Source organism: Ambystoma mexicanum, chromosome 1p (assembly GCF_040938575.1).
Source record: "Ambystoma mexicanum isolate Mex_15411 chromosome 1p, UKY_AmexF1_1, whole genome shotgun sequence".
Classification (NCBI taxonomy): Eukaryota; Metazoa; Chordata; class Amphibia; order Caudata; family Ambystomatidae; genus Ambystoma; species Ambystoma mexicanum.
In genome coordinates this window covers 1,339,048,750-1,339,068,262 of record NC_090921.1, presented here as the reverse complement: position 1 = coordinate 1,339,068,262, position 19,513 = coordinate 1,339,048,750, and the positions used below count along the sequence as shown (strand labels likewise).

General features: G+C 45.0%; 1 protein-coding gene across 2 annotated transcripts in view; it reads left to right on the top strand.

The window, feature by feature from the left end:
- Positions 1 to 4,797: 4,797 nt before the first annotated feature.
- ATG12 (autophagy related 12) overlaps positions 4,798 to 19,513 on the top strand; it is a 183,380-nt gene continuing 168,664 nt past the window's right edge. Inside the window, exon 1 of one of the 2 annotated variants that reach the window (XM_069607008.1) lies at positions 4,798 to 5,343. In XM_069607008.1, coding sequence (XP_069463109.1) covers positions 5,205 to 5,343 — 139 coding nt within the window. In that variant the 5' untranslated portion in view covers positions 4,798 to 5,204. The remainder of the gene's footprint in view (positions 5,344 to 19,513) is intronic. The other variant, XM_069607009.1, reaches the window with a different exon arrangement.

Below are 19,513 nucleotides of genomic sequence, written 5' to 3'. Positions count from 1 at the left end.
CTTTCAGCTCCTTGCCCCTCTTCACTGGAACCTGCTCCCTCTGTCACTTCGCTCTATTACTTCTTACTCTCTATTCCGTTCCTCCTTAAAAACTCACCTGCTTCAGTACCCTGAATGTTTACCACCTGTACCTGATCCATGTTTGCTCCACCGTTCCTATATACTGTTGATCTCCTATGTAATCCATGTTACCTGTACCTGATACATGTTTGCTCCACTGTTCTAATGTACTGTTGATCTTCTATGTAATGTGCTTTGGATAAAGGCGCTATATAAAGAACAATACAAATACAAAATACACCCCACAGGGGGACTGAGAGGGACTAGCAGGAACCGCTGGCGCTCAACTGGCATCCCAGCCCTGCCGGGAAGCCCGGAGTGTGCCCCTACAGGAAAGGATTTGCTGCCACGCCAAGGTAACCTTCCAGGGTAGGCCTGCGGACGATGCCCCACATCCAAAAGGTACAATTCATGGTCGGGGGCATTTTTTAACTGGGGTTTATGGGTAAGTAGGAGGTTGTATACCTCAAAAGAAAAAAGTGAAAAGGGGTTCCTGAAGTGGAGGAGGGCCTCAGAGGTAAGTACTGGGACGAGGAAGAGAGATGTGGAGGTAATGGATGTAAAACTTCCACAGATTTCCTTTGGCCCCTTCCCCCTACACACACCTCTATAACCTTTGTTTAAGTTTTGGCTATTAGGTGGTGCTGGAAGCACTACCTTTAAACTGAAACTATTGTCATAAGAACTTCAAATAGGGGCTTTGAATGAGAGTCTGTAATGCTTTTCGGTGGAGATGACATATGAGGATGGATACGTAGGCTTTTCGTGTTGTTTGGCTCCGTGTCCACCCGCCCATCTCTAAGTCAAATCTATATGATGTTCCACCCATCCTCACCCAAAACCACACCCCTTTTGCACTGTTACCTGCATTTGTATTGTGTGCTGAATTTGGCAGTCATTTTTACTTCCAAAATGGCGGCCGTCATATGGTAATGTCTCTAAAGTTATTTGACTTGGTTGATGCTTTAAAAAAGAGGTACTAGATCTTTTAAGTAATGTACTATATTTGTATTTAATAAAAAAATAAACAAGTTACTGTTAAAGATAGGTTGTGTTGCAAAATGTCTCTGAAAATGTCCATGTACTTATTTTTGGGTGTTGGTATGTGCGGTTTTGTGATGTCAGTGTACAGTATAAGCTTTTTTCACCCAAGGCAGCCATTTTCTTTCTCCGAATCATGCAGCTGAACATGGCTCTATGGGTGTTGTCACAGTGGGGGAAGACTCACAGAGAGACAAATAAATAGCTCACGATGGATTAGCTGCAAGTCAGAGGAACAGAGGGGCATGCAAAGCATCCGACCTGTACATTCCGAAAATCAACCTGTTACAGTGTTTATATTACTCGATAAACCCCAGTATTTTAAATAATGTATTCATTATTTCTGCGGGAGCGGGATTTGAAACAGTGTAACTCTGCGTTGTCTTGCATCCAAAACAAACCCGTTGCCTGAGCTATCCTGTCTACTCCTCTGAATCGCAGCTGAACCGGGTGATGTTTTGTCTGGCTCACTACAATGTTGCCGTAAAAGACGGTGACCCTCAAGGCGGGAAGGCGGTTAACACATTACCCCCTCTTTTGTGTAACAGGAAGCATGTGACGCACGGAGAGGCAATTACACACCTTTCAAATTATTTACAAATCTGTTATTTGGAAATGTCTTCATCGTGTGTAAAAACCCTCCTCTACAGAACAGTGATTGCACGATGAATGACTTGTGTGGTGTTTTATATCACGCAATCCATTGAAACGCATATGACTATATAGCTTTCTATTTCCATTAATGCAGACGAGAAACTGGTCAGTTTGCAAGAAAGCCAATGCTGCAGTCAAATCCTGCCATTTAAATGCCAGCCAGTCCTCTCTTCCCATAAACATGTAGCTGGTGCGCTACATATGACAAATGTCCACGTGAAGGGGCTTGTCGCGGCTGTCAGGGCCTTTATTGAAAAGCGCAGAGGTTTTGCTGGGTTGCGTGGCAACATTATGTCTCCCAGCACATATGATTAGGAGCTTGTAGGCTTCTGGGGAACTCGAGTTGGCATCTGTTGTTCCTTTGCAACATGTATGCAAAGGACAGTGCTGCATGCTGATTACTTTGTGTGGCACATGGTGGAAGGTGCTTGCAGGCTGTGCTGCTCCAGTTCACCCTACTCAATTTCTTCGCTCTGCGAATTCAGCAATTTTAGAGATTCCACCTCCTCTATGCTCTAAGCTGGCTGCTCTGTCAAGGCCTTGGGTACGCCCAGTTTTTCACCAGTTCTGAAATGAAGATACAAGCTATGGGTAAGAAAGTAAAGGGTTTATTCCAACAAAGTAAACCTATGTAGGGGAAGCAAGATCAGAAGGTGTGCTGACTGGCCCTTTCACCAATTGGCTCAATACAACCCTTGTCGCCCTGTTCCAAACTCACACAGCATTTCAGGTGCCAGATAGGCCCAGCTCGCACATGGACTACAGCAGATTGAAACAAATTATGGGCACTCTAGAGATGGTCAGTTTCTACAATGGTTTTCCTAGCTTGGCAGGCACATAATTTATCACCAGCACGCCACATCAGTATAGCATACCATGGGACGAAGCATGGTCCACAGTGAGTGTAGCAATACTAAATAGAATCTTTGCAAGCTACTGAGAATGTGGAGGATTGGTCCTCTCATGAAAATTGCTGATTCATAAGCTGTTTATAAACTACTTAAAAAGAATTCTCGCTGACTACATCACAGGAGTTGCAGCCTACTAAAACAAGCATTGGCATTGCCAACAGTTTGGGCTTTTCTGTAGGCATGGGAAAGGCACTTGTCAGGCAGAGCCTTAATGGAATTAACTACCCAATGTTGGTAGCCGGTACAAAATGGTGCGAGTACCTGGGCGGTGTCCAGCAAGGATCGTGTGTTTCGCCGACTCTCTACAACATTTTTACAAAACCTTTATTCGACCTCCTAGATGACAAAGGAATCTCATACACAAACTATGCAGACGACACGCAGATCCTTTCACCCTTCACAGGCGACAATGATACTGACAGTAACAATCTGCAATCAATCTTTCACACTATCTAGGCCTGGATGGTTGCATACTCCCTTTGTCTAAACGATGAAAAGATGGAAATCCTTGTGGTTGGATCCCCCAACTCACTCACCAAGTTCAACCAATCCTACAAATAATTCAGCATCGACATTCTCTCAATACAGGTCTGAAGCAAAGTAAAACCCTGGGGGTCTATCTTGACTCTATTCTGTCCTTATCCATGCAGGTTAACGCAATTGCCTCGTGTGCTGCATGCACCTCTAAACTAATCAACACTAGCAGACCTTTATTCACAGAGGAAAATTGCGGAATCATTGCCAGAGCCCTCATAGGCTCTGCAATGCCTAATTTGCAGGGACTTCACAGCGTAACATTACCAAACTGTAAATCATCCAAAACAATGGTCTCAGAGCTGCACTCAATAATCCTAGAGGACAACTCGGATGTAAGAAAAAGTGTAAACTGGCTACCGATCTGCAAACACATCATCTTTCAATCCTTAGCTAGTACTCACAAATGCCTTGCCAAAAGAGCTCCAAGCTACCTCTCCCAGAAATTCTCTAAATCACAATATACCAGACCCACCGGCTCCTCTTATACCCACCAACATACTATCCCAAGCTTTAGGCATAAGAGAGCAGGGGGGACCAGTTTCCTGGTCACTGCCTCCAAGACCTGGAACTCTCTACTGCTTTCACTGAGAGCTGAACAATCTTATTGGGTGTTCCGGAAATATCTCAAGACTGTACTTATCGCTGCAAAATGGACCTCTTGCATGAGCTAAACCATGCTCCTTGGTTCACTGGGTCATTGCATATGTAAATATCCTATTACGTCTGCCTTGTCTTTCTGTACCAGCACATATGTAAACAAATGATCATGTCCGCCTTGCCTGCTTGTACCAGCGTCTTGTGGCCCAAGGGTTAGGTGCGCTTAATAAATGCCTAAATAAATAAATTAACAGTGCCTGGCAAAAGCTTAAAACTTATGAGCCAGAAATGGTGGCTTTGCCAATGCTTGTTTGAAACAGTACCTCAGTGAAGGACACGCAGTGTTCATAAATCGAGTGGCTGTAGGAAGGCATGGTAAGAAATGTTTATACCAGTATCGTGTTTGCAACTCCAATTAAGTCATGAACTCTGAAGACTGCTTTGAACAAACACTGGCAGGCACTTTGAATGCAAAGCCTGATGGTAAGGCTTGATTAAAGGGTCCTCAAAGAGTTCCCATGAGAAGGGCTTTTGGGCGGGTAGATACAGGAATGGGTGAGAATGACCACAGGGATTAGCATTGCCATGGACAGGCAATGGGTGGGCACTTAACCAAACATTTACAGACTCTGTGTCCCTCCTCATATTTCATTCCTCCCTATCTGTAGTCCAATGCAATAGTTCCATTTTATACGTGTCGCAAGCAAAACCGAATAGCCCAAACTAACAAGCATTGGCAAAATCAACAGTTTGGGCTTTTGTGTATGCACGGGTAAGGCACTTGCCAGTCACTGCCGTAGTAATATTAACTGGACATTGATGGTAGCAGGTGCAACGTGTTGCGAGTAACTGCACATCTAACAGTAGTGGCAGGCAAATGCCTGATACGTATTAACAAGCCGAAACTGTTGGCTTTGCCACTGCTTGTTTTAACAGTAAACACGCCCGCTACGTCTACGCTGTAAGACGGTAACCCTGTTCTATAAGACCATAGAGTCGCTGCGATTCCCCTCCGCGCATATCTCCTATTTGGTAACATTTTGTTTTTAACGGACGACCTTTATCTTTTTGACACCGTTATCGCCCACCCCCGGAAATAACACTAATGCCAGCCTTTCGCCATAAACTTCAGCACTCGCCCTGTTAGAAGACGAGAGCGGGTTAAGCTGCTCTTAACTCGTTCCTGTCTTTTCATTGGGTGGATCAAAACTGATCCATAGCGTTGCTTTTTATGGTTGGCTCGCTACGTAATTTTCGATTGTCTCTTTGCACCCGCCATCTTGGGTACTGGCAATGGTAGGAAACATCACGTTGTCCTGTTACCAACTTGGGTCCTGGCAAAAAGGAGGTGGCTGTTCGGCCATTTTTGTTGAGGTTTCCAGTTGCCGTTTACCAACATCCTAGATGGCCGAGTCCGAGAAGGACCTACAACTCTCCCATGGAGATAGCCATGTTCACCCTACAGATGTGCCTTCAGAGCCGCCTCCCGGTCCGACTCTCTCACCCACTACAGAAGAGCCAGTCAGTGAGACCAAAAAGAAAAGTAAGTGTGATTTGGGTCGATAACGCACCCCGGACACATTGACAGCTGCACTTCCTGTCGGACGAGTTGGAATAAGGCTTCGTAACTGGGTTCGCAGGGTTGTGAGCCAATAGAAAGGCAGAGCCAATGGGGCTTTACCCAATCGGAAAACGACAGAATAATGTGTGTGTTTATAGGTTAGAAACAGAAGATGGGCTCTACGAAATGATAAATTCATACAAACAAATCGGTGCCTATAGTATAGAGCTTTGGGTGGTCCGGGGCGGAGGGGAGACCGCGGGTACACATAGGACTAGGGCGCGTGTTGGAGTTACAAAGATAAAAGGGCCGCAGCCCAAACTGCCTTAAGTAAACCTATATTTTACCAACTTGTTTGTATTCATTAAAAATGTGATTTCATGCAGTGTCATGGTATTATTAGTGTATATATTGAGCGGGGACCAAGCTTTTAGAAGCAGTATGGCACTTTACAAAACGCGATGAGGGAAGCAGAGGAAACGCAGGGGTTTGGGTGTAGATTGCATACATGTCATCACTGATTGACCAGACCCGGTGGGAAGTGGAGGGTGTGGACCCCCTCGGTGTTAGGGAGGAACCACCATTCCTTGAAGAGGAGGGTCTTGGGTAAGTTTGGAAAATAACATTTTTGCATTAAGGTTATTGCCACTCTAAGGTAACTTATGTTTAACATGTGCAAAACGGCCCTAAAAATAACTTCCAAATGCATTTGGTCTTACAAGTGTTTTTTTCCTTGACCACGTGTTATCGTGTGTTGCTGCAGCTTTAAATCAGGTAATGAAAAACGGAATAGCCTGTGATTACCCCTAGCTCGTCTTCCTCATCCGGTACCTTTAAGAACCAAACGCAAGCTTCCCCAATTGTGCCTCAGCACACTTTACAAGTTGCAACTCCATACTTGCCACACATTCTGTGACCAAAAAGATGTAGGATTTTTCAAATTTCAAAAATAATACTTAGCATAACAATGAAATCACAGGAAATGATTGAAAGCATACATTGTTGGCACCACTGGAGTATTCTAAAATGCACAACCCGTCAAACAGCACAAAAGGAAGGGTGCTCAAATGTTTAAAATGTATAATTTTGTGAATGGTAAGTTAACGCCAAATTCAATTACCTTACTTCACAGAAAATAATCACTCAGAGCTGGTAGGCAACGTTTGCACTGCTTTGTAGCAGCAGCACGGATAGTACAGATCTGTTCCTGCAGTGCAGGTTGAACACTGAACAACATGGAGACTGATACCCTCCCCAGTCTGATAGGCAGATGCTGTGTGATGGTGGTACGCTCTGCCATTTGCCTTCACTGGTGGTTCACCCAAGGTCTAGCCCGGCAGAGTCCAGGGCAAAGTCATGTATGGATTGATCTGAGCCCATCACTCAACTTTATTACTTACCTGCCCACTGTACAGACAGATTAATTGCCTTACAGTCACATAAATTACCTGGCATTGTAAAAAGCAGTATGATCTGTCACCCAAATCTGTAGGCGTTAGGACTGTTTAAAAAGCAGTAGCCTACCGCCTAAATCAGTTGGGTTGGAAAGTATGCAACTCCATCACATACATGCCAACCTTTTGGATCGCCTGGGAGGGAGATTTTATCAGGCATTTTATCAGGCAACTAGGGAGAATACAATTTCCTCATTCAACTGCGTTGGAGTTAGGGATATTTTGGACGGGAGACAGTAAAAAAATAGCAACATTTTTGACAGGGAAATTCAGAGTCTAAATCGTGAGTGTTGGCATGTATGCCTTCATGACAGATCTGCAATCTTCCTTATAATGCCTACTCGGACCTTTAAACAGATAACCCATAACAAATTTACATCTAACGGTTCTCCATTATTTCAAGTTTAATAATAATACCACATTTTTATTTGGCGCTTCACATAGCTCTCCACCTTTTGTGTCGCCAAGGTGGGTGAAAACCACCGATTTTGTTTTTGTGGGTGAGAGCCCATTGATATGATATGGATTACGTGCCTATACACAAGTGTTTCAAGGCGCAACGAGGCAAGGGAGGGGGAACAGGGGAAGACAGAGACAACGATCTTACTAGGCCAGGTGACATTGAGATCGTGCAAGTGGAGGGGGGAGGGAAGTGCAGGGGGGAGGGGCAGTGCAGTACATAGGATAACAGTAAAATAAATAAAGACAATAAATAAAAAGTGCAGCCAGCTGGTGACAAGTGCAAGGGTAAGTGCAGACATCAGGTGTCAAGTGCTGGTATGGGGCTGTAGGGATACAGAAATATTCCCTGAGTGCAAGGGGTACCAGGGGGGCAGTGCAGGTGTGCAACTGGTGGGGAGGGCACCTGGGCCCAAGATCAGAGGGGAGCCAGGTAACCAGTGCAGTTTCAGTTTCAGCCAGGAGATCAGCAGGAGTGAGGAGGAGAGAAAGCAGAAGCAAAGAGGAAGGCCTTGAGGTGCTTCCGGAACCGGAGATGGTTCTCCTCAAGTTTCAGAGAGGCAGGGAGGCTGTTCCAGAGGGAGGCCCCAGCAGAGGAAAGAGATCTACCACCAACTCGTTGCTTGGAGAAGCAACTAACCCTTAGGGAGTTGGAGGCGGATGAGTGAAGAGCTCGAGAAGGAAGATATTTAGGAAGAGAGAGTTGAAGGTATTGAGGCCGCAGGCCCCAGAAGGCCTTGTGGACAATGCAGAGGGTTTTGAACTTAATCCTCGCCACCACTGGGAGCCAGTGCAGAGATTTCAGTCCTGGAGAGATACGATCCCTGGGCTTGAGGCCAAGGACAAGTCTCGCAGTCCTGTTTTGGATGAGTTGCAGAGGGCGGAGAGTAGAGGCAGGCAGATTTAGAAAGAGGCTGTTGCAGTAGTCCAGCCTAGAGAGAACCAGAGCTCTGGAGACAGTGAGCTTCTGGGGGAAGGAGATGAAAGGAAGGACCTTACACTGAAGGGCCATATAGAAGGCTTAGTGGGGGAGGCAGCTGATTGCAAGGTGGGTGACACCTGCCAAAGAGGTATGGCTTCATGGTGGATACCTCTTTTGTATAAGAGCTGTAATAAGTGTCAATAGTGTCCAATGTAATGGTACTGTAAAGTAGACTTGAATATAGAAGTTCTAAAACGTGTGGTGGTCTAATTGTTGTAATTGTTTATTCATTTGTAGTGCGCACCGGGCCCGTGGGCATCTGGGCGCATATCAGGTTACATGGTTACATAAGACAGGACATCAAATTAAGTAATATACAAAATACAGATAATACAAGTACAGATATATACAGTAGAGTGAGGCCTTAATGGGTAGATTTAGAGAATTAGATTCCTAGGTTGCTGTTTCAGGTTTTCCGTATGTCGTTCAGAGAGAGGTGCCAGGTGAAGGGCCGGGGGGGTCATTGGTCTAGGCCGTGTAACCACTTTTTGGCGGTAGCCTTAAAGTAATGGAAGGCGGATATGGCTCTTAGTGAATCAGGGATAGAGTTCCATAGTTGCGCAGCCAGGACTGGGAAGCTGGAGCCTCCAGTTTTTTTTAGCTTGAATTTGGGTATTCTGAGACTGTTGGATTGAGCTACTCTGATAGGTCGTGTGGAAGTATGTTTGGTAAATCTGTCTGTGAGGTACAGGGGAGCCTTATTGGCCAGGCACTTATGAGTGAGGTTTAGTGTTATGAGCTTGATTCTGTTGTTAATGCAGAGCCAGTTGGTGTTGCGTTTTGCGTGAGATATGGGCTGGGTTTTAGGAATGCCTAACGCCGCTCTTAGGGCATTGTTTTGGATTGTTTGTAGTTTAGTGGTGTTGAGTTTGCTAGTGCCTAGGTAAAGGGCATTGCAGTAGTCCACTTTAGATAGGATTAAGGCTCTTGCAATTGTGATGCAGCTTGTCGTGGACAGGAATGGTTTTCAAACGTAAGTTTGCATGTGTAGTTGGTGGCAGAGGCGGTTGCGTTTATTTGTTTGTTGAGGGCCGAGTCAAGGTAGAAGCCTAGGGTCTTAACCTCCTTGGATACTTTGATCTTGATTCCGTCAATAAGGATTGAATTGTATAGGGTAGAGAGTTTAGTCAGTCTTTTAGGGGACCCAACGATTAAAAGCTCAGTTTTTTCATCGTTGAGACATAGGCCGTGGGTGGCCATCCAGGTTTGTATAATTAGATAGATTTTGTTGATCATGGTTACGCCTTTGTCATAGTCACCTAGGAGAGGGATGAGAATCTGGGTGGCATCAGAATAATTGGTGTATGAGACACGCAGATGATCAAGTATGTCGAACAGGGGCTTCGTAAATCTATTATACAGGGTAGGGGATACGCAGGAGCCTTGTGGTACTCCGCAAGTAATGGGTACTGGATCCGCTGCAGATGAGGTTGAGAACAATCTCATGGATCTGTTATCCAGTAATGAGCTTATCCAGGTGGTGGCCTCTTTGGAAAAATGGAGAGCATTTTTAAGGTGGTCACACAGGACATTATGGTCGACACGGTTGAACGCAGCGGATAAGTATTGCAGGAGAAGGATGCATGCTTCCCCCTTGTCTTTCCGGTCGTCTAGTTGATTCTTCAGTTTGATGAGGGGCGTCTCGGTCCCATGTCTCAGCCTGAAGCCAGATTGACGAGTGCCTAATAGGTTGTTGATCACCAGATAAGCTTGAATCTGGAGATAGGCAGCTTTATCGAGGATTTTGAGCAAAAAGGTACGGTTGTGATTGGCCTGTAGTTGGTAGGGGGTGTAAGGGTCTAAGTTGTTTTTTTTTTTTTTTTTTAGAAGTGGGAGTACCCAGTCATCCTTAAGATTGGTGGGTACTGAGCAGGATTTGAAGGAGGAGTTAATGAAAGTGGAGATGAATGGAGCCAGGTTTCTAGTGGCTTCTTTGATAACAGGTGCTGTACATGTGTCCCGTAGGCATTAAGAGGGTTTGAGGGAAGAGATGATCTTTTCAGCCTCAGCAGTAGAGATAGAATTGAATTTGAATTGGTGACTGGGCTTGGTTTGTTTGGAGGAGGATTCTTGCAATATGGCTTTTTGGGTTTCTAGAGCAATTTTATGTAGAGTGGCTTTTTTAATATTAATTTTCTCTTGGAGTGAGGTGCATAGGGCGTTCTGGATGTCTGTGCACCACAATTTTGTTTTTGATGCAGGAATCCTTGGGGGTGACTAGTGTTTCAAGTTCCCTTAGGATAGAGAATATTTCTCTGGTGCTTGAGCTGTTTTTTTCTATCTGTCGTTGAAGGTGTCTTTTTTAGTTTGAATGATTTCTTTTTTATACTTAGCGGTCAAGGAAGTGAGAAGGAGCTTGTTCCGTTCTCTAGGGTTGTTTTTCCATCGGGTCTCCGCCAGTCTTTTTTTCGATACGCAAGGCTTTTAAGCTGGGCGTAAACCACGTATTTAGGTGGGCTATAGGTTTCTCTTTACTGAGTTTGAGTGGTGCAATAGAATCAATGGCTGAGTTAATGGTGTTGTACAGGTCAACCAGATCAGTGAGATTTGATGGTAGGTTGGCATAGTTGGTAATGGGTTGAATCAAGGGCAGGAGATTGGGGACTGTAATGTTTTTCCTATTCCTGGTTGGGGCCAGTGGGGCCATGGGACTAGTAGCGTTAGTTTGAGGGTTGTCTTGGGTGGTAAAAGAGATTAAGTTGTGATCTGTCCACACGCATGGTTCAGTATTTGTTATGGAGGATAGGCAGTTGATGTCTGCAATCCAGTCCAAGGTGCGACCTTTTGTATGAGTTATTCCTGAGGGTGAGGCCTGCTTCTGTGATGGCGTTCGCTAGGATTGTGGCATTTGGGTCGTTCGGGTCATTGAGACCTAAATTGAAGCCTCCCAGTAAGATAGTTTTGGAGCTGGGTTTGGTGTTAGTACTCAGGAGGGTTGTTATGTCTTCTTCGAAAGTCCCTAGCAGGCCTGGTGGCCGGTATATTGGGTGCACAGAGAAAGTGCGGGATGCAGATAAACAAAGTTTAACTGATAACAATTCGGTGGGGTGGATTTGGTTTCTCTCATTTCGAGGTTGGATTTGCAAATGAATGCTATGCCTCCTCCTTTAGAGGTTTCTGTCTTTCCTGATGATGGTAAAGTTGTCTGGGACAGCTAGGGCGATGGCTGGGCCGACTGCTTTATGGAGCCATGTCTCAGTGACGGCAAGGAAATCGAGCTAGTTATTGGTTATGATGTCGGCAATTTCAGTGGCATATGCTACGAGAGATCTGGTATTGATCAGAGCTCCTCTGATTTTGTGGTTTTCCTTGGTCTTTTTGTTGGCAGGGTCTATTTGCTGGTATGGTGGATGATCGGGTACCTGAGTAGGTTTGGAGTTAGGTTTAGTGTTGCAGGGCTTAGATACTGATGTCAGGTTGGTGAGTCTGGAGCCTAGTCTGTGATTTTTCCAGTTAGTGGAGCATGGTTGGTTGGGCTTGGGTTTACTTGCGAAACGATGGATCCATTGGGCAGGTGATAGTATCAATGATATGTGTTGGGAGTCTTTATTGATTGGATGTGTTATCTGCTGTATGGGTGTAATAGGTGGTAGGAAGTGGGTGGGCGTAATAGATTCTGATGGTGGTAATGTTTTTTTCATAGATATTGGCCTGGGAATGGAGTTGGGGCAGGCTTTAGTGGTTGCCATGATGGTAGATGACGGCAGAATGTGGTCAAGCGGTTTGGATGTGGGGTGAGTAGTGGTGTTGATAATTAGAATAGTTAGTATCTTAGTTAGGACACGGTTCATGACTCCTGAGTTAGGAACTGTGGGCTATGTACCTGTTTCTGTACAGTTTTCCAGTATGCAGTACTGTGGTCTAGATACTACCTAACAGTGTGGGCACTACGATTGGCTAGTGAAGTTTACCAATATGGGGCACAATGATGGGTAGAATGCAGTTGGCTAATATCAGGCACAATGATTGGCTAAACACAGTTTGCAAATGTGAGGCACAGTCACAGGCTGAGGAGCAGGGAATTAAATACAATCTTCCATTATGCGGCACTCATACATGTGGTCTAGATGCAAATTACCAATGTAGGTCACAAGGATAGGTTATGAGGTTTAGGTGCAATTTGCCAGTATGAGGCATGGTGTAGGGCATAGTGGGCTATAAACAATTGAGATCAGGCAGTATGTATGATATGCCTATTAAAAAGTATAAACTAGTACAGCTACAGGGAGGAAACGCTGCATAGATCAGCGTATCTGTGTTATAGTTATATGGGTAAGAACGATGAGCGAAAGGTGTTAGGCTAATTACTACCAAGGAATAGCTTGGTATTTGTACACATTGGAGGGTAGGTATCTAGGTAGCGAGAAATCTATTAAGATCTTACACATATGTGACAGGATAGTAGGCAGATTAAGCATCAGTACATTCGTTAAGTAGTCCGTCACCATTGCAATAAACAATACTCGTAGTTAACCAAGTCATATAGTTGATTACAAGCAGTAGAAATGGTCGATGGTCCATAGAAATCACACATTCGGGCCCCAGCATCAGCAGTGATCTAGGCAGGCGTAATGATCCTGCATTTGCATCAATAGGTAGACTGGTGATCGGGTCCTTAGTATAGACGGTGGAGGAGAAAGGTTCAGAAGGGTTTAGACTTGTCGAGTCTCGGTGGCTCTGTGTGGCGGGAGCAACGGGCAAGTCTTAATGTACAGGAATGCCATGGGTCAGGCGTACAGAGATCCAGCGGCCGGGTCGGGAAGGCCATGCATGACTGTTGTTGGCATTCTAATGCATGTCAACTTGCGGTTGTACTGTTGTGGGATAGATGGGGTGCAGCGGTTGTTCAGGGAAGGCCAATATGTTCCAGGCTTACTAGCAGGTGAGAGTGGAGAGTAAGGAGCAAGACAATGTGGTTCAATAAGTTTACTTACAGCTACCGGCCTAGTAGGCAGGGGGTGTATTGATTATCCAGCCCGACTCCAGACAGGCTCAAGACAGGAGCCTTTGTTCCTCCGCCTTAGTTGCGGATGCCGGTTTACGCCTGCCGGTGAGGTGTGTTTGTGGTTCTGCCACAAAATAAAGGGGGTGGATATAAGCGAGATACAAGTGCGAAATGTGGTATTGGTGAGTGTGGGCTGGAAGTACCAGAGTTCAGAGGGCATGTTGTGTGTGGCATTGTCACTTGGTATTTGTTCTACCCAGTGGGGAAAAACTCAAAATGTATTACATAACAGTGCTGGGGCACGGAGAGAGCCCCTGGTAGGGCACAGTATGTGATAGAGCTAAAGACATAGCAGACCATGAGATGAGCTTTGACCTCCTTTTTGGGACACGTAAGCAGTTCAATTATTGGAATTTTACAGCTAGACTGAAGCAGTGGACTTCCAGTCATGTTGCGGTCCACCAAAATGAAGTATTATTTCTGTTCTGGGTTTCCTTTTATGATGATTGTGGGGTAGTGCCAGTGTCTTGTGTCTAATGAGGAGTAACATTTGTGGAGTGTGACCCACGTGGGTTATGATCTCCAAGGTTTTCTTCATTTAAGTGTTGTGCAAAGACGTATTGCACATATTAGTGAAGCTGATCCAAATGTGTTGGTCTCTATTTTCATCTTGGCTTGTGTGGTTTGTGCTCTGATCAGTCATAGTGTTCCGATTCACGATAGCTATTATGTTAACATCTGAGTGGTCGATGCCTTCGGTGTTGCTGGACGAGGAGCCTGCAACCTTTGGCTCGCCACATGATTTTAACTACAACTCCAATTGCTCTTATCCAGCATAATGAATGTTGAGGAATCACAGGGTTTGTAGTTCAAAACATCTGGAGATTTGCAGGCTGCAGGTAACTTTTCTAGACCATACTGTTTTTTTTACAGTGGTTCTGGTGAGGCTTGCAGTCCCATCCTGGGGTGGCTGGAGGTTGAAAGTTTAGATTAGTGCGTTCTTTCGAGGGTGTCATGCTATTTTGTATGTGGTCTGGTGAGAAGCGAGGTTCGGAGAGATTTTTCCCGATACTAGCTGATCATTCTGTGTGCGAAGTTACCTGGGCATGGAGCTTCATAGTGTGGTTGGAGAATGAGCTTCAAGGTATTAAATGTATCAACCTCTGAAGGATAAAAAGCCTTGTCGTCCGTGCTAGACTTCAAATGTGCGACTGCAGCTTGCACACCGATGTGAGAGGTAAGCGCTTAGTCAGAAATCATGCAGCTTAGTTTGAAAAAATCTGCCCACCCTACTCGTGCACTGCAATCCCTGAGCTGGCTACTGGTGGACAGTGAAAGGTCAGGATTTAAACTTTGGGCTTGACTAGTTTACAGGGAATACTGGGTCCCAGGGCCCAGAATATCTATTAAAACTACGACCTGCCTAAGAATCTTTGGTCTACCTTGCGCTTTGCAAGGTTTAAACTGTCGGCACCAGTATTGAGCACAGCATAGCTATATTTCGGCATGCAGAAGAGACGGGAAGATGTTACTGTATTGGAAACATTAGTGATTATCCCGGTTGCTGAATTCTGAAAGATTTGTACGACATTTTCAAGATTGTAAAGAACAGATTAAACATACTTAATAAGAAACAACTCTGAGTGGCACATCAAAAAGTCCATGGAGAGACACTGGAAGAATTGGTCCCAGGTTCCCTGAAAACCTTCTGAACTACAACAGAGTGGCTCAAAGAAAAGACAAACGCTGGTTGATTTACACTTGGGTGGAGATTTGGTATTGTCCTGTTTTTAAGGGACCGCAACTCTAGGGATGGGTTCCGGTCCTGAAGAAACTGGCTAGTCTGTGGCTTAACCCGCTGAAACCAGAAGACGATTATACGTGTTCAGGCTGATTCCCTGAACCCCCAGGACACTCAGACTGAGTGAGTGCCTGGCCAAAAAAAGATTTTTAATATTGAACAAGCAGAATCATCTGCAGATTTTATTACACTAAGAGGGAGAAATAAAAATAAGAGAATACTCCCACAAGAATTTGTGGTAATTTTAAGGTAAATTTTGGATAGGAAAGTAGTCAGTTAGTTTAAGGTCAGTCCTCTTTCCTATGCCCTATCCTAGATATGCGGTATACCAGCGCCTACTAGAAAGAGAATAAAATGAGGGATAGTTAGACTTTCTGATGGGGAGATTTAGCAAGCTGTAGGCGAAGTGAAGAATACAATCTTAAAAAACTTTTGTCTGTGTTGTGTTATACAATTGTGAGCATCAAGTGGAAGTTGCTGCTCTTTAGCCTTTGTCGCAGAGAGTGTTTTGGTATTCCACATTGTAAGGCATCATTCAAGCAAAAACGCTTAGGAGGCCGAGGGCCCGATTACGAGTTTGGGGGTATTAACGATGGTAATACCTCCAAACTCATTTACTGTTACTGCATGCAGTAATTACTGGTTGCCCGAAAATGGTCCAAATGATTCCACTCATGTAGACCTTTACTTTATTCCCGATATTTGGCTCGATAGAACTCCATGGGATCCAGTAATTAAATTACTCCATGTGGTAATCACAGCACGCAGTATTTACCATATCCAGCAATGCTGTTGTGTGGCTGTATCTACCGTCCCTCAAAAGCATGTTGAGAAAACAGTTTCTGTAACAAAACTCGTAGTTAGGCTGGATAGTAACATTGCCGGATCGCCAAACCGGTAATCTGGCTCAGTCTTGTGGGTTACTTGCCTGGAAATAGAATAACTCTTCCAACACTGAAATTAGAATAGAGGTGGGTGAGGTTAGTGGAGAGAGAGGATAGTAGAGGATGGGAATATGAAGGAAGCCTCCACTTTTGATACCTATTCTGTATGAGTAAAGCTTTCGCTTTTGCCGCCCATGCACTGGTGTTGACCTAATTTTTTTTCTCGCGATAATCCTACCTATGCAACAATTAACCTTACCTTTTGTTAACCGGGTCCTTCCAAAGTTTTTAGTACGCTTTTTATGTGCCCGTGGATTGAGATAATGTTTATAGTTATGTGTCAGTGGGAAGGAGCATGGAAATCGACTAGAGTGACCTGTTATCTAACAAGTAATGGAAATATCCCATCAGTCTAGATTCGCTATGGGGGCAAAGGACTAACGCACTGTTGCTTATTTGAACTATGTTTTAATAATAAGCGAAAAAAAGCTGTTGGGTTGTGGAAGGGCTGAGATGTTCAGCCTCTTGTTTAATTAAGCACACTTCATTCTGTATTTTTGTACAGTATTGTGGTTGTAGCTCTACATTATACTAGAATGCAATTTAACAATACCAACTGGTTTAGCATCTGAGACCAAATATGTGCTAATTTGAGATCTCTTTTAATCCTACCACTAACTTTTACATTTGTATAGTTAGTTACCTGCACTCATTCGTTGTTTGATGAAGGTATGCAGCTTGTTGTTTTGCATGATGTGCATACAAACAAGAGGCAGCATACCTTTAATTACCAGACCTCACTCATATTTCAATCACCTAAAAGTATGCATTCAGCAAGCGACAGTGTGATTTTAATTAAGACCTCACTCTCAGCTCAGCTTCAGATAATATGTAGTCAAAGATAGTCAGTTTAACAGAAGAGCGAGCACGCGCGAAGTTGCCGACCTACAAAGGGACAAAATGTGCAACTGTCCACTTCGTTCTTTAACAATGGGGGCAGGAACCTCACTTTACCACCATAGAGATGTCTACACTTTTTATTTTCTGACTGCACGTCCTAAATGAAACTGTGTCGAGTGTCGGGGTGTCTGCAAATGAAACGCTATTGGCTTGTACATGAACTAGCTGTTGGTAGTTAACAGTTATTTTCATCACAATCAGACATCCACATCTGAGTTTTTTTTTTTAAAGTTAAAGTGGCACGTCCTAAAATAGAAGGCACCCAATGTAGCTCAGCAGATTCAGTGAATTTTGCAATGTTTTTGTTTGAAGCAGCCATAAAAGCTATGGATTTTTGCTATTGCTACCGAACACACTTTTTGTAGAGTGCACAGTTCGACTAGAAGAACGGTGGCCTGGTGGTTTGCTCATATTCAAATTAAGAGTGAGGGAATTGCTAGCCACCATTTAAAAAAATCTGAAATTGGCACTGATGAACACACACCTTAATTTATTAATAACTGCTGTAGGCTCAGTAAAAGAATTTACTTTCAATTGACTAGTTTGACAAGCCTATAACATCTCTAGAAGTATACCCAGGGCAGACGTGCTCAAAGGAATCGCGACATTAATGGCAGAGTTTTTGTGTGGGTTTTCGCACAAAAAAAATAAACCTAGATTAAAGAAATCAACTCGCAGCTTTAGGTTTAAGAAACGTGATTCACATGAAAAAAAGTTCATTTTGCGTGTGCCATGCTGGGTTGGGGACTCCTACATTTGTCGCACACACTCTTCGTGTGCTGAGCGGTTTTTACAGTTCAGCAAGCATTTGGTATATATATAACAGAGTAGGATGACTTATTTCATCATAAACTCCAGGTGTCCTATCCGATTTGCGCCTTCGGAGTTTGTCTACTTTCTGGCATGGCTTAAATGTCTGGACTGTCAGTATGGTCGAGTCCGAATAAGCCAAAAGCTTCACATCTTGGTCACTTATTTTAACTTCATAATATGCTCGTGTTCTGAGCGTTTGCTTTCTGCGATTTGTAGAATTTTGTGCAATGGCCTCTTCTACATTTGATTTTAACCCTAGCAGAATGGTCCACTTGCTATGTGTTGAGGTTGTGTTATAGCGTTGTGTTCTTTCCTTCAGGAAACCTGCTACTATCGTGCGTTTCTTGTCGAAGTTCCTCTCCTCACTCGGCCGTTCTTTGCTCTTAGTGTGAATTTCCACTGCTTGTAGCTCCTTTCACTTGCTTTGTGTCTGGGTAAAGTATTTTCTGCTAACTGAGCAATTGATAAGAAGTATTACCTCCACGTCCACTCTTCCTTGTCACAGTCGTTACCTCATGAGGCCCCTGCCTCCGACACATGACCTTCTATTTCTTTTATTTCCTATAACTTCTCCCCTTAACCCACAACATCCAGTTTAATTTTTCCTGCCTGCGGCAGGTTGGACTGTTCCCGGAGTGGGGCTCTGGGGAGCTACAGTTACTGGCCCACTGGGGGGGCTCTGTGGCGGGGCCTCGGTTTCCTCCTGGTGCGGCGTGCTCCCGGGCCCCCATGCGGAGCTTGGGTCCCGGTTGAGCAAGAAGCCTCTCCCGTTTTTTTTGCCTGGCCCAAAGCAGGCGTGGAGGCATCGATGACGGGTCCTGCAAGGCCCGGGTCTGCAGTAATGATATGTGGGGGGTTTACTTTGGACCCATGTATGCCCCAGGGCGCGGAGTGGGAAGTATTTGCACGCCTTTTCCATCCTCGTGGCCCCGCAGGACTCAGCCTTCCGTTTTACGGCCGCTTGGTGACCCTTACGGGGGCTCCTCCTCCAGAGGGGAGGGGGAGCTTTCGTGTTCATGTTTCTCCATGTCTTGAGGGAAACGCTGAATGGAACAGCCCGTTCCCATGGGGGTGGATTGTTTGTTTCCCCTGTTGGTGGGCTTTCTCCTGGCCTGCAGTTGATGTTGATGGGTGAGGGGGTGATCCCGATAGCGCAACAGGTGGCACGTGTGTCCCTCAGCAACAACATGCAGGGTTCAGGCTACCTCTCGGACATGTGAAAGTAAAATGGCTGATTGAAGTGCAAGTAAATATTTTAAACTCAGCTAGTGGCGTGCCTGTTTGTTGTTACTGCACACCATGGGCGAGCGCTCTGCTGCACTAGAGCACCTTGTCCTGTCATATGAAGAAGTGACGCCACATGCTGTTGTCTCCAGGAAACTGCAGGACTCGGTGGACTACAGGTGGTGTTTGTGCCTTCCGAGGGCGGGTTGGCCCCTCCTCCGGGGTCCGGGTGGAGTTTTGTGTTCTCCGGTGGGCCTGGAGTTGAATAACAGCAGAGATGGCCTGTTGCCGGGGTAATTGGGTCATTGTTCTGTCCTGGAGATTAATGGACGTACATGTGTTGCTGGCATTTCTGTTTTTGCTGTGTTTGTGCTGCTTGCGCCATGGGCCAGCGAACTGCTCAGCTCAGGCTCCTTGCCCTTTTTTCCTCGTCCTCATCTTCCTCCTCTCCTGAGCTTCGCAAGTGGTGGAAGAAAATGTCGGCTATATGTTCCTTGTCCAGGAAGGACATGGAAAGGAAGGGGGGTGCAGTGGTCAAAGTGAGAAGGGCCGATCGGGCGCTGGTGTTCCGCTACTTTGTTTTACGCTGTTCACGGCTCCTCTTCTTTTTGCAACCATTTTTCACCATTC